The 13649-nt window shown below is 39.7% G+C and overlaps 1 protein-coding gene across 1 annotated transcript in view; it reads right to left on the reverse strand.

Annotated features, from left to right (window-relative positions):
* Positions 1-1349: 1349 nt before the first annotated feature.
* ccdc12 (coiled-coil domain containing 12) overlaps positions 1350-13649 on the reverse strand; it is an 82198-nt gene continuing 69898 nt past the window's right edge. The window contains exons 3-7 of the mRNA XM_072570078.1: positions 13233-13312; positions 10009-10070; positions 4132-4166; positions 3933-4009; positions 1350-2846 (exon numbers count right to left, since the gene is read on the reverse strand). Of these exons, the coding sequence (XP_072426179.1) occupies positions 2767-2846; positions 3933-4009; positions 4132-4166; positions 10009-10070; positions 13233-13312 (334 nt within the window). The 3' untranslated portion in view covers positions 1350-2766. The remainder of the gene's footprint in view (positions 2847-3932; positions 4010-4131; positions 4167-10008; positions 10071-13232; positions 13313-13649) is intronic.

Here is a 13649-nt window from a genome sequence, read left to right on the forward strand (position 1 = left end):
AGGCATTAAAGTGTTTGGTCAACCATGATCAGATTAAATGGAAGAACAGGCTCAATTGTGATCTCTGGTTCTTGTCCCTTCCACCAACAGGAAATGTGGAAGTGTTTCTTCTTGTATATGTTGACCTAACCCTTCATGGTTTTGAATACCTATATCAAATCTCATTTTAGCCTGTTTAATCCAAGAAAAAACAATCCCAGCTTTTCCAATCGGTCTTCATAACTGAAACAAAAACAAATTGCCAGAAAAGCTCAGCAAGTCTGGCAGCCTCTGTGGAGAGAAATGAGAATTAACGTTTCGGGTTGAGTGACTCTTCCTCAGAACTACTGTTTCTGATTTACAGCATCTGCAGTTCTTTCAGTTTTCATTATTGAAAAATCAGCTTATGAACCTTTTCTGCACTTTCTCAAATACTTTCACACTCCTCCTGAAGTGTGATTCTTAGGAATGGACACACTATGCTGGTTGAGGCCAAACCAGCATTTTATTCAGGTTTAACTTCCTTGCTTTTGCACTCTAAGCACCTATTTTTAAATGAAGCCCAGAACATCATAGGCTTTTTTTTAACCGCTTCCCTATTGATAGTCAGCCTAACAGCCATTGGGTCCACCTTTTGCTACCAACTCACTTAAAACAAGTTGGAACATTCTTTAAAAAAACTAGGGGCCATAAATGCAAGTTAGTTTAATGAATAAATCCAACAATTAATTAAGATATTTCTTGGTGTGGTTTGAATATGAAAATCAACCACAGGAATGAGTGGCACAGCTCATAGGTTAGCACTGCTGCCTCACAGTGCTAGTGACCCATTGTTCAGCACTATCAGCACTCTTTCTCCCCTACTCCAACTATTGCATAAATGCTAACCCCTCCACAATTAACGTCAGCTCTGTTGAAGTCATCTCGACTTGAAACATTAACTTGCTCTCTCTCTCCACAGATGCTGCCTAACCCACTACGATTTCCAGCAATTTTTGTTCTCAGTGCAGATTTCAGCTTCTGCAGTAATTTTTTCCTACTCCGTTAGTATATTTGTCAGTCCTTGATCTTCCATTATGTTTAAACTTTTATCTTTAAAGAGCACTAGCACATCATTCCAATAGAATCTGACTGACCCCAGGTTTAGAGGTCAATATCAGTACTACTGTACTACCCAAGGCCTCTGCCGATCAGGTTGTTTGGGTCAATTTCATGTGACCAGTCTGAGTCGTCAGGTGGTCAGAGCTGTTAATCTGAGTCTGGCAAACCAGGTTTGAATCAGACAGAGCAGTCTGAATAGTACTGGCTGAGATTATCTGACCAGTCAGTCCAAATGACAACATAATTTATTTCACTGTAAACCAGTAGGATTGTTTTGTAATTTGTTTTATTATAAATTGGTGCATCAGTTCATTAAAAAAAAGTACAGAAAAAGCTGTCTAAAATATTGCAGAGCAGAAAGCATAATCAGTTAACAAAAGGGTAAAAATCTGTTTTGTGAAATCCCATCTCTAAGTGCTGACATTAGTCATTGACAGAGATGGACACACTTTACTCAAACAGACAGCGGTGTGGATGCATCCCTCATACAGAGATAAGGAGATACACATTTACAACCCTACACAGAGGAAGACAGACACCCAACATGAGAAAGATCTACAATCTTCAATGATACCCAGAAAGGAATAAGATGAACTGAAACTCAATAATAAATTCTTTTTAAAAGAAAAGCTGCAGGTATGGACTCTTCAGGATTTCCCACCAAAGGTCATTAACTAAAATATTCACTTTCCTTTCCTCTTTCAGATACTACACAGCATCTCCATAATAACCAGCAAATTATGTATACTTTTGATTGTTTTTGCAGATTGAGAATTGTTTAACACTACAAAAACTTATTCCTGAGTTCAGGTTGTGTCTCTATCGCCATTGATGTAAATTTCACTCTATAATTTCAGTGCATTTTAATGTTACTGGCTTCAACTCTCAGATACTGAAGGTTTTTGTAAAGCCTCACAGCTCCCCATTCTTCTAATCCCTCCAATTCACATTAATTTGATTTGATTTCCTGCAGGATCAAGTGAGCTGATGAGTGTCCATGATCATAAGGAGATACTTATGGTCTCTCAGGGACATGTTAATTATATTGCAGGTGTAGGTAGCTTTTCCCCTTAAACCAATTAACAATTCACCACATGAAAAACTGGAGAAAACATAGCAGCACGACTCAGGACTCCAAAGTGACCAGTTACTGGTGAATAACTGCACAGTGCTTGAGACAGATTGCACTGATTACTATGTCCAGCTCTGATCAGCATAACACAAAGAATCATCCAAACTCTGAAATCAGAGTAGAGAATAGGCTAAAAGGTGATCTCTCATGTTAGGTGGACTGAGCAGCAAGAAAAACAACTGACATTTTGACCTAGAAAGTAAGAAACCAAGAGTGATCCAGGCAAGTACTGATAATAGTAAATGGCACAGAAAAAGTAAATACTGAGCCATATCAAGATGAACTGTAACAATGGGAGATGCAAATTTAGAATGGATTTCAGTAAGTTCTTTACTCAGCAACAAGTTGAATTGAGTTTCAGGAAAGCTGGAGATGGCTGGACAATCACTGTAGAGAGGACTGCAGAATCATCTTGGGGGAAAAAAATGCTGAAGATTCTCTTTCCTCTTCACTGTGATCACTCAGTGAGTACAGCAATAGTGTTCTTATTCCAAGAAGACAGCTGTTGTGTGTTTGGTCTCCCCCACACCTCCATTGTCATGTGAAATTCTGAATCACTCTGAATCATAATCCTCCTGCTTCACAGCTCCAACTGCAGATGCCAGATCATCTTCATTACCTTTTAGTTTCTCGCCTGAGGGATGGAACAAAAAAATTAACATTATTTCCAATATTGTTATTTCCAAATTTTCAAATAGGCTTTCTTCCTTTGCCCCGAAACTACCATCTGCTAGTTGGCAGTTGTGCTCAGGACTTCATGCTCACTGATTCTATAATCACACTTGAACAAAATCATGTAATATAAATAAAAGCCTATGCATGCATGACCAATTGAGTATATGTAAGTAACAGTATGATGGAGAAGACAGCAAAAGTGTGAGAGTACAGGACCTAAAAAGACATGCAAAGGAGAGTCAGACATTGAGAGAAAGAGAGAAGTAAAAGACAGACGTAAAGAGTACGAGAGCGATTGGGTGTGAAAGAAATGAATTTTGTGATAGTGTGTTAGGTGTTAACAGGATCTTGTGTGGTTGTGTTGGCTCCTAACCAACAATAGGACAGCACCACTATTTGTTGAATAATGCACTGTACTGCTTAACTGTGGCTTTGTCTATATCTGTTTATTTTCTGATCTTCTTCTTCCTCTTCTGACAATGATGCCTGTTGAGCACTGTAGGATGTTGGCCTGCAGGTTAATCAATCGACTAGCTTTATGGCCACAGCAGAGACTGCTCCTGATCTCAGTGATCAGCAACAATGTTATCAAATGGCAGAGCAGATTCAAGGGGCTGGATGGCCCATTCCTGTTCCCAATACATGTCTGTATCTAAACCTTACATACACCAACGTATGCAAGTAGGCACAACATAAAATGGTGGAAATAACAACAGAAAAAGATGCTATTTAGCTGGTCACAGCAATGCTGGGGACAGCCACAGTCTTTTTTTCAAAATCTGCATGCCAATACATTCTTCCTTTCAAATACATTTTTAATTAACTTGCAAATTAACCATCAACTCTGCCTGGGTAACCATTTTTGATAAAGCATTCAAGACAGTAAGAACAATCAAGTTAAGGAATTACTTTTCAATTAGCAGCATTCCTTCCACTTGACCTTAACCACACTGAATAAATTGCCTCAACAATTTTGGAAACTCTTTGGTGACCACCATTGCTTCCAGTGAAGGCACTGGAACCTGATAATTAATTAATTACTCACGGATCAGTTCTGCTATTGCTCTCTGTGTCCTCTTCTCCAGCTTTTCCAGTTTCTTAGCTACATCCCTCTTCAGATCCCTGCAAAAGAAAGTCCATCAAATTGAACAACGTATCACCAAGTAGAACAGAAATTTGTATACAAATTAGGCACATTTGCTTCATAAACAGCATCTTGAGAGATTCAAAAATCAGACACCTACCAGTCAGGCTTCCTGGGAGCAAGGTTCACCAAGTCCTACAAAATAAAGTTTAAAAAATTGACAACATTTTAGCAACAGTTTGAGAATAGAAATTCAATTATTGCAGTTTTACCAAAACCAGATGAAAATTCAGGACACTGGACCTTGGTTCCCAAGATCTCTTCCAGAACACTCGCTAGAGTGCCCCAATACCTACGAAGTTTGTGGCATGACCACAAGCAGTGAGTAAAAGTACTAATATCTGTTTTACATTTGGGGCACTTTGGAGAGACTCCGGTCTTAAATTTCGCAAGCCACTCCGGTGCCAAATAAGCCCTGTAAAGTACCTTCAGTGGCACTGCCTGCATCCTATTACAAATCAAATCCTCCTTACATTCTTCCAAATATCCACCCCTGCCTCTGACAAGATCTCTACCCCCAATTCATGAGTCCAGATGCTGCACAGCCGCTGATTGTCCTTCGAAACACTACCTCCTAGTAAACAGAAAAGGGTATTGATTGAGAGTGTACCTGTGGATCAAAATTCTTTCCACATCAGACTTGCAGGGACGAACCAATAATGTAGTATTTTTCTGTATAAAGTCCCTAATCTGAAAATAACGAAAGAGGTCCCTCCTGGATAGTTCATATTTCTGGCTCAGCTGTTTGAAAGACATCATGACCTCCCTTTCAAATACATCTCCCAAACAGGAAACTCATCTAGACTCCCAGAACCTAAAGCCAGAATCCATTGATCCCAGCTGAAATCCTGGCATTCCTACTATGGGAGTAAAAAGGGAAGTTTTATGTAAATTGCTCTCACTTTGTCGCATCATTCTCCATGCTTAACCATGTTAAGGACAATCGGATTTCTGCAATGCTCCATGACAATCTTCATCTTGTCCATAAACAACAAACTAATGAGGGGGCATTTTGCCTGGGAGGCCTCGATGTCCAGCCAAACTGACCTCAGGTCCTGGCAAGTCCAATCAGCCACAGAGGATATTTCTTAAAATTTGGAAAGTCCACACCTCCACATCCCCTGCGGGAGCTGCAATTTAGCAAGCTTAATAAGAGACCACCTGTGATGCCTGATGAAAGAACCGAGCCAACTGTTAAGCCTCCATAGCACTTGCCAAGGTATCGTCAAAGGGAGCATTCGCATGGGATATAATAAATGAGGAAGAACGTTCATTTTAACCAGAGCTATTCTACCCAACCAAGATATCGGAAAAGCCTCCCAGCACTGAAGGTCCTGTTTTATCTTCTCTAGCAACTGCACAAGATTAGCTTTGTATAATTGATCAAAGGCCAGAGTAATAAAAATGCCAAAATACAGGAAACCTCCCTGTGACCACCTAAAAGGCAGATTCCATCCCCAAGTGAGAGTACTCCGACGAGAACCCCCACAGGCATAGCCTCAGTCTTCATAAAATCGATTTTATACCCCGAGAAAGAACCAAATAATCACTTGTATTAAATGGGACACAGATATTGTCAGATTAGTTAGAAAAAGAAGAATGTCATCTGCGTAAAGGGTGACCTTATGCCCCCCTGATCCCACTTCCAGAGCAATTATGTTCGGGTTCCTCCGGATAAGCCTCTGTCTACGGCTCAATCACTAATGTAAACAGCAAGTGAAAGGGGGCACTCTTGTCGGCTGCCTCTACTAATATTAAAATATCATCAGATCTTCGACTTGTCTAGCTACAGTTGTACCACTTTATTGGTAGAGGTTTTATTCCTCAAGGTATCAGGAGAATTATGAGTGATTTCTATTGCTTATCAAATTAATCTCATTTCCTCAGACCGTATGCCATTAGTGAGAACTGCTGCCTTAGGGTGACTGTATAATAATGGCACCCACTTGGCGAAGAGCCCTCCAAGACCAAACTATTCCAGGACATAAAAGAGGTATGGCTACTCCACACGGTCAAACGCTTTCTCTGCATCCAGGGAGACTACCAAGTCCAGAAACAACCCTTGCTGACATACCTGGACCATATTCTGTACTCTTATAATGTTGTTAGATGACTTGCAACCCTTAATAAAACCTGTCTGGTCCACCAGTGGAGGGCAAGACCTTGTCCTACCTCAACGCAAACATTTTTGACAAAATTTTGAAATCCACATTCAATAGCGGTGTGGGCCTGGATACCTGACACCTTAATCAAACTATCCACCTTGCCGCATTCAAAGACAATCCTAGGATCACCTGGTGGGTTTATTCCTTGGAAACTAGTGGCAGAAGAGTTAGATGGAAATGGATTTAAGTGACTTTAAATTAGGATGTGGAGGAGCCAGTGTTGGACTGGGGTGGACAAAGTTAAAAATCACACATCACCAGGTGCCTGATAAAGGAGCAGTGCTTCGAAAGCTAGTGCTTCCAATTAAACCTGTTGGACTATAACCTGGTGTCGTGTGATTTTTAACTTTAAATTAGGACACATTACAGGAACCTTGCTCTCTACCTAAAGTTCAGAAAGGATGCTAACTGCCAGAGGAAACAACAAATAGATTAACATCATTTCTAGGTCACTCTCCTTGAGCAGGTATTTTGCAACAGGCAATTCCATAATATTCTCAAGTACCAACAATGTGATGAGGAATCAACTAGGTACCAGGTTACTTCGATGTAGACATGAGTAAGGAGGTACAATTTTCATCCTGGGAATAGCAATCATAATATGGTGGAACATCTCATTTTGAATTTTAAATGATGTGTTAAGAGTCTGTAACTCAGTTCTTAACTTTAAGAAAAGCCAGTTATGGAGGTATCAACTGAGCTGGATTAGGAAATGAGATTAATTTGATAAGCAATAGAAATCACTCATAATTCTCCTGATACCTTGAGGAATAAAACCTCTACCAATAAAATGGTACAACTGTAGCTAGACAAGCCGAAGATCTGTTGAAAAGAAGAGGCCTGCAATGTTGCCATAAAGAGTAGTTACTTTGAAGATTGAGAGGTCTTTATTAATTTCTTCATGATTGTTCGTTGACTTTGGAGAGATAAACTAGAACATGAGTAAATTAACAAGAAATACAGGAAACAAATTTTACAAATTTGGAAAAAGATGATTTGGAGGTGCTGGTGTTGGACTGGGGTATACAAAAGAAAATGAAAGTAAATCAGGCAGGAAAAATTACACTAGCGAATAAGGAAATGGCAAAAAGTCTTGTCAATCTTCACAGCAGAAGATGTAAAGAACAAACTTTAAATTATAGGAAACCTTATGTTTAAGGAAATTAATTAATTAATATTAGTAAATTAGAAGTACTGGAGAAATTACCAGGATGAAAAACTGACAAATCCTCTAGATCTTGTGGCCTACATCATAGAATTGTAAAGAACATGGCTGCACATATGATCAATTTATCAGTTTTGATGTTCAAAAATTTTGTTAATTTGATAACAGATTTATGGATTGAAAATAACCAGTGTAACCCCATTGTTCAAAGGAGGCAGCAAAGGGAAACTAGGGAACTATTTACTACTTAGTCTGACATTAGTAAAATGAAAAATAATGGAATCTATTACTGTTGTTGTGACAACAGGGCATTTTTAAAAACATCACTGTTAGTAGAGTCAAGATTTTAAGTGGAAAATGAAGTCTGACAAATCGAGAAGAGGTGACTGGGTCTTTAGTGGAAGAGCCAACCACAAGGGAAAATCTACCTTAGCTTGTCTTTACTCAACTAAACTGAGGTCCGGAGAACAGTCATATTGAATTGGAAACCTTATTTGATCTTCTTTCTCCACAAATGCGGACAGATCTGCCGAGTTTCACCAGCACTCTTTTTTAATTTCAGTTCGCTAATATCTGCAGTATTTTGCTTTTAACCTACTCCCTGGGTTCTGTCAGGGTCATTTGATTCCTGACCTCATTACAGTCTTGTTCTGAACATGGATAAAAGTGCTGAATTCAAGAGGTGAAGTGAGGGTCACTTCCCTTGACACGTGATCAAATGTGACACCAAGAATCCAAAGCAAAATTCAAGTAAATGGGAATCAAGGGTACAGCTTCCACTGGTTTGAGTCATACCTAGCACAAAGGAAGATGATTGTTGTGATTGTTGAAGATCAAGCATCTCAGCTGAACAACTCTGTATAAGTTGCTTGGGGTAATATCCTAGGCTCAAATGCCTCCACTACTTCATCAATATCCATCCTCCAACATAAATCCCAAAGTAGAGATGTTTGCTGATGATGACAGTATTCAGTACAAGACAACGCCTCACACTGAAGAGTTCTTGTTCATGTGCTTTAAGATCTTGGTAAATTTTAGGTTTGGACTGGAAAATGGTTACTAAGATGCTCACTCCATAAGTGCAAAGCAATTGTGATCTCTAATCTCCAACAGAAGAGAATTTAACCATCTCCTCTTGAGGTTGAATGGCATTACTTTTGCTGAAAACTCCTAGGGTTACCATCGACTAGATACTTAACAGGAAAGAGGAATGAACAAACAAAGAGGTACTCCAGATGGAGTCTGATTAAGGTTCTGTACAACTAATGCATAGTACCATACCTTTATTTTGTAACGTCCTTGATAGTACAAGTGTAACGAAAGAATGAGAGAAATGTCAAACAGTTTAGCATACGAAGGCGTATTCATTTGTTGGCACCAATTTTATTTTTCCTTTTTTGTTTTAATCCTAAATTTCTCCTTCAATTGTTTCTGGAGAAGGCTGTTGGGTATTTGTTTCCAATGTCTATACTCAGCTATCTTCCAACCCTTTTGATTCCTTAACTTCTACACTGATCTAACCTATCGCATACCTTTCTGTCCATTGGACTCAACAACTTGTAACAAATTACTAGCTAGACCAAGGTGTGATATAAATGGAAATAAAACATGGGGAAAGATCACAGAAAGGGAGATCTGGGGCATCAAAAAGGTATATAAGTCATGGTAAATTGATTATTATAAATGTTCGCGTAAGAAAGAAAAATGAAGAATTAATCATGTTAAGAGTCAGCCTCAGTACCTGGGGCCACTGGGGCAGAGGATTCATTCTCGCAAAATAGGGAAAATACATAAAAGACCAGTGGCTTTGGGGCAGGGATATTTCGGCTGGAAGAGGTTACAAAGATTAAGATGAGGAAAATTGAAAGAGATTATCTTTATTAAATAGTTTTTGAAAAGACTTTTTAAAAATTATTCTGGGCAAAGGTCATTTCTGACAAGACCACTTATTTTCCATCTCTAGTTTCACCTGTGAAGATGTGGAGAGAACTTCTATTTGAACTGCTGTAATCCGTTTTGGGAAGGTGCTCCCACAAATTCACGTCTTTCCAGAATTATGTCCAAGCAATAATAACAGAATTATGATAAATGTGCAAGTGTGAAATGTGAAAGGAAATTTGAAGTTGCTGTTGATTCATGCAATTGTTGGCCTTGAAGGGGTTGCATGTTTGGACAATGCTGCGAAAGCTTTCATGGTCCAAACTGAAATCATTCACTCATGAACCAATGTAGTTCTAACATTAGCTCTTCTTTACTAAGTCAAGTTTTCTTCAATGTAAGATTATAGTGTGTGTGCTTATACGTAATTAAGCCACACACAGCATCACAGAAGCATAATTCTATTCTCGCCTACTGGCCAAAGAAACACATTGTAAAAATAAATGCATTCTCATCAGTGCTACAATAAATGCTGATAACAAGCTCTGAGAATAATTTGAATATTCTGACTACTTTCCCAACTGAGACCAGCAAAGAATTAGACCTGCATCTGGGGCCTTCCTTTTACAAATGGTTTATTTACCACGCAACTATCAACAAATCAAGTATTGTCTTCTGTCATAAACATTTCTAAGCTGGACTGTTCAGTTTCACTTTGTCATGACAGTGGGGGAAAAAAAAGCACCAGAGAACAAAGGACATCACATACCACTTCTTCAATGATTGGCTCAGGCTTCCCTGCTTCAAGTTGATCCTTCACCTTTTCGTCCACTGTTGATACAAACATAGCATGGACATCCATGAACAGATAAAGTCAACTCATTTATACAGTACCAAGTAACACTAGAAAGTCACACATTCATTTGCTTCTTGCAATTTCAGCAACAATCCTGCAAGACATCAATTCATCATCTGAAAGTCTTCTGTATCTTTTCTTATTAAACATGTGATAGCACTGGAAGATCATACACAGCAAGAAGGACTGCTATATTAAACCTATCAGCCCTAATGGGCTAGTGATCACCAAGAGAAACTCAGTTTTGGTTGCTCCACCTCCTAGCTCAGGTACACTATCAACCAACTCTTTGACATCAGACACTGGACAAACCTACACTGCATTGCCCAGCAACATATAAATCAGTGCATTTACTCAAGTAAACATAAAGCCAGTAAAGCCACACTTTTCATTCCAGTCGAACTTAAAATGTCATTCTTCAGAAAAAAGGCAAGTGGCGCAAGCTTTATCCTTTGCAAATAGCACTCTCCACCATGGCTGGGATTCAGCTAAGAAAGGTTGTGAAAACCTAAGGCTTTGACTATTTGTCACACCTCCTTTGGAAGAAGTCAGCCATTTTGCTATTATTTTGCTCCAGGACTGCAGGAATCACTGGTAAAGGTGGGATTTATTGTCCATTTCTGGTCACCCTGGAAAACAAGTTAAGCTTTCTCCTCAACCGTTGCATATGTTGTAGCAATGAAGGAAGTTGCATGGTCCTTGGAGCTATTATGGTAGGACACTGGGTGTCTAGGACTCCATGTATGGGGCACGTCTTCTTCAGCTCCTTTTCCACATTTTATCCACTCACCATTCTTATTCATACTAACTGAAGAGCCTACTAGAACACAGGCGAAAATAAACTTCTAAAGCCCACAGACATCTCTATTTCAGTACTCATTGTGATTTTGGATTCATTCCTTCCAACATGGGCCTGCTCAACAGTTTGGCGTATTTGTACTAGCATAACCATGGAATCTGCATCAGGCCACACCTCTACACATCATAGAGGTGACATGCGACATTAGCTATTACAGGGATATATCTTATTTGTAATGTGGTTTGTAAATCAATAAACACTGATGTCAGGTGTAATTGACTTATTGCACACAGAATACATGCAATTTTACTTAATATACCTGATAATGGTTGGTTGGGAATTTAAGAATACTATTATTGAGATTAATCTCTTAAGACTTTGAGAACCCACTCATCATAGACTGTCTCTAGCCTCTGGGACAGAAGGATCAGGTGCCAGATGAGCAGTCAGACCTGTCCCACAGGTCTGTCCTAATATTTTAGAACAGATTGACAAAAAGTCATTCTGTTTTTCTTCTAAAGAATTGTTCTATTTAACTCACTCCCTCTACATAACAAACCCCACAATTTTAGATTAGATTCCCTACAGTGACCCTCACCGTCCACACCGACCCTCCGCAGAATAACACACCCAGTCCCATTTCCCTCTGACTAATGCACCTAATACTATGGGCAATTATGGGCAATTTCCCATGGCCAATTCACCTGACTTGCATAAGCTGTGCAAGATGGCAGCTGGGTAGAAGGGCTGCATATGGGCTCTTGCCTGGGACTCATCCGCTTCCATCTGCTTTCATTTTTTAAACTTTGGCTCTTTGGTGGATCAGTCAACGGCATTGGGAGTGGGTCGTGTACAGAGCAGTGGCAGAAGATTTGGCACCTCCCAGTGAGGCGGTGGCAACGGCAGCAAGGACATCCTCCCTGCACTCGGATGCAAAGCTCCTCCAGCTGTCTGAGGCAATGGTGGCAGCAACAGACTCTTAACGATGGTGGTGCCAACAAAATGACATCTTGGAGGAGGGCAACCAGAGCAGGACTCTTGCCGCTGTGAGACTCTTGACAAGGCGGTAGTTGCAGCAGAGCCAGTAGGGGCAACTGTAGGTCCAGCATGGGAAATGGCAGCAGAGCCGGCGAGATAGGCCAGTAGTGAAGAGGTTGCACGAGGAATGTGAGTTCATCCCTTCTCACTTAGGACCACAATGTTTTGGGTAGGGTAACCCATCCAGAATCATTGTGACAAACCTGTTCCTTTGACAAGATTGTCAAATGCTAGATTGTCCTTGGTTTTTAATCAGGGAGGTTCCATCATGTCTGAAGTTCGAATGGTTCATTGGGGCCTTTTGGTTACCCCTAACAGATAATGCCTCCGGCCTAAGCCTTTCATGTCTTTGAAAAAAACGCAGTATAATCAAAGGGGTGTGGCCAGCTAACTGTGTAGCTAGTCTTCATTTAGAGTTTTTTGGTTCGGTTGCAGCAGGGGATGTGTGAAAGGCTGCTGAATTCTCTCCTCTGACTTGAAACCTGTAAACTTTTTTGTGTCATTTTTTAATCTTTGTGTTAAGGGGTCTGTTTATGGAGATTGTTGCAAGTATCTTTGGAACAGCATCATTAATTCAGGATAGTCTGTTGGGTTTGGATAGAATAAGTTATCTGGTATTCCATTTTCTGTTCTTTGTGTTTCATTCCGTAACTTTGTAAATAAATTCTGTTTGTTTAAAACTTGGCAGGTTTCCAGTTGATTCACACCGGGAATATCCACTATACATCTATCAAAAACAAATAGCAAAGTTACGATCTGGGCTACCGACTTAAAAATGTTTTGGGCGGTCAGGCCTAATCCATACCACACAATGAATTAATGGCCATTGGACAAGGACCAGTTGTAATATCCTTGACAATGTTATCAAACTATTACATTTCTCTGAAACAAATGAATCAATAATAATTTCTTATTACTTCATCTGAAATAATTCGTAATTGCAGAGTCAACCCTGACCAACAGTGCTTTAATGTTACATACTGGTGCAAAAGCTGGGCAAGAGGTAGAGATTTTAAAGTATTTGGTAGAAGGATAAGAAGGTAGGTGAGCAGTATATGACAGGGTGGTAGAGTTTTGGAGAGTATTCCTGAGAGGTCAGTCACGGCAGAAACATCCACTGAATTTAGAAAAAGCACTTGGATTTACGTTTGAGCTGCAGTACTCTATAGGTCAAGAACTAGGAAGCAGGATTAAACTGGATCGCTTTTCAGGTTGGCACAGATACAGCGAAGCAATGAGCTTCCTTCTGTACCCTCCATCTTTCCATGAGAGGTATTTCAGCAGTCACAGATTTACTAACCTGAAGCTGGCTTGGCATTGGGCACTTGTCGTTCTTTCAGTTCTCTATCTTCTGGGACATAGTTGCGGAGTTTTAATTCTCTAGAAGAAAAAAGAAATTCTTACAACTTTTATTCTTCAAAAAAATTACCAATCATATTTTTTTTGATTTCAGCTATCTGAATCAATGAAGTTAGTAAACATAGCGAAAACTGGAAAAACTCAGGTCTGGCAGCATTTGTGGAAGAGAAGTAGATTTAACATTGAGTCCAGTACATTTTTTTCTTCAGAATTCTTCTTCCATCATCCTTCAACCACGTTTTGGCCAGAACATTTTCTAAACAAGTTCAGCTGGACAAAGATAGGAATTGACTCAAAAAAGGGGTGGGGAGCATTCAAGCATCCCTGGTAAGAGATGTATAGGGAAAGAAACCAAATG

The sequence above is a fragment of the Chiloscyllium punctatum genome, chromosome 5 (genome assembly GCF_047496795.1).
Source record: "Chiloscyllium punctatum isolate Juve2018m chromosome 5, sChiPun1.3, whole genome shotgun sequence".
NCBI lineage: Eukaryota > Metazoa > Chordata > Chondrichthyes > Orectolobiformes > Hemiscylliidae > Chiloscyllium > Chiloscyllium punctatum.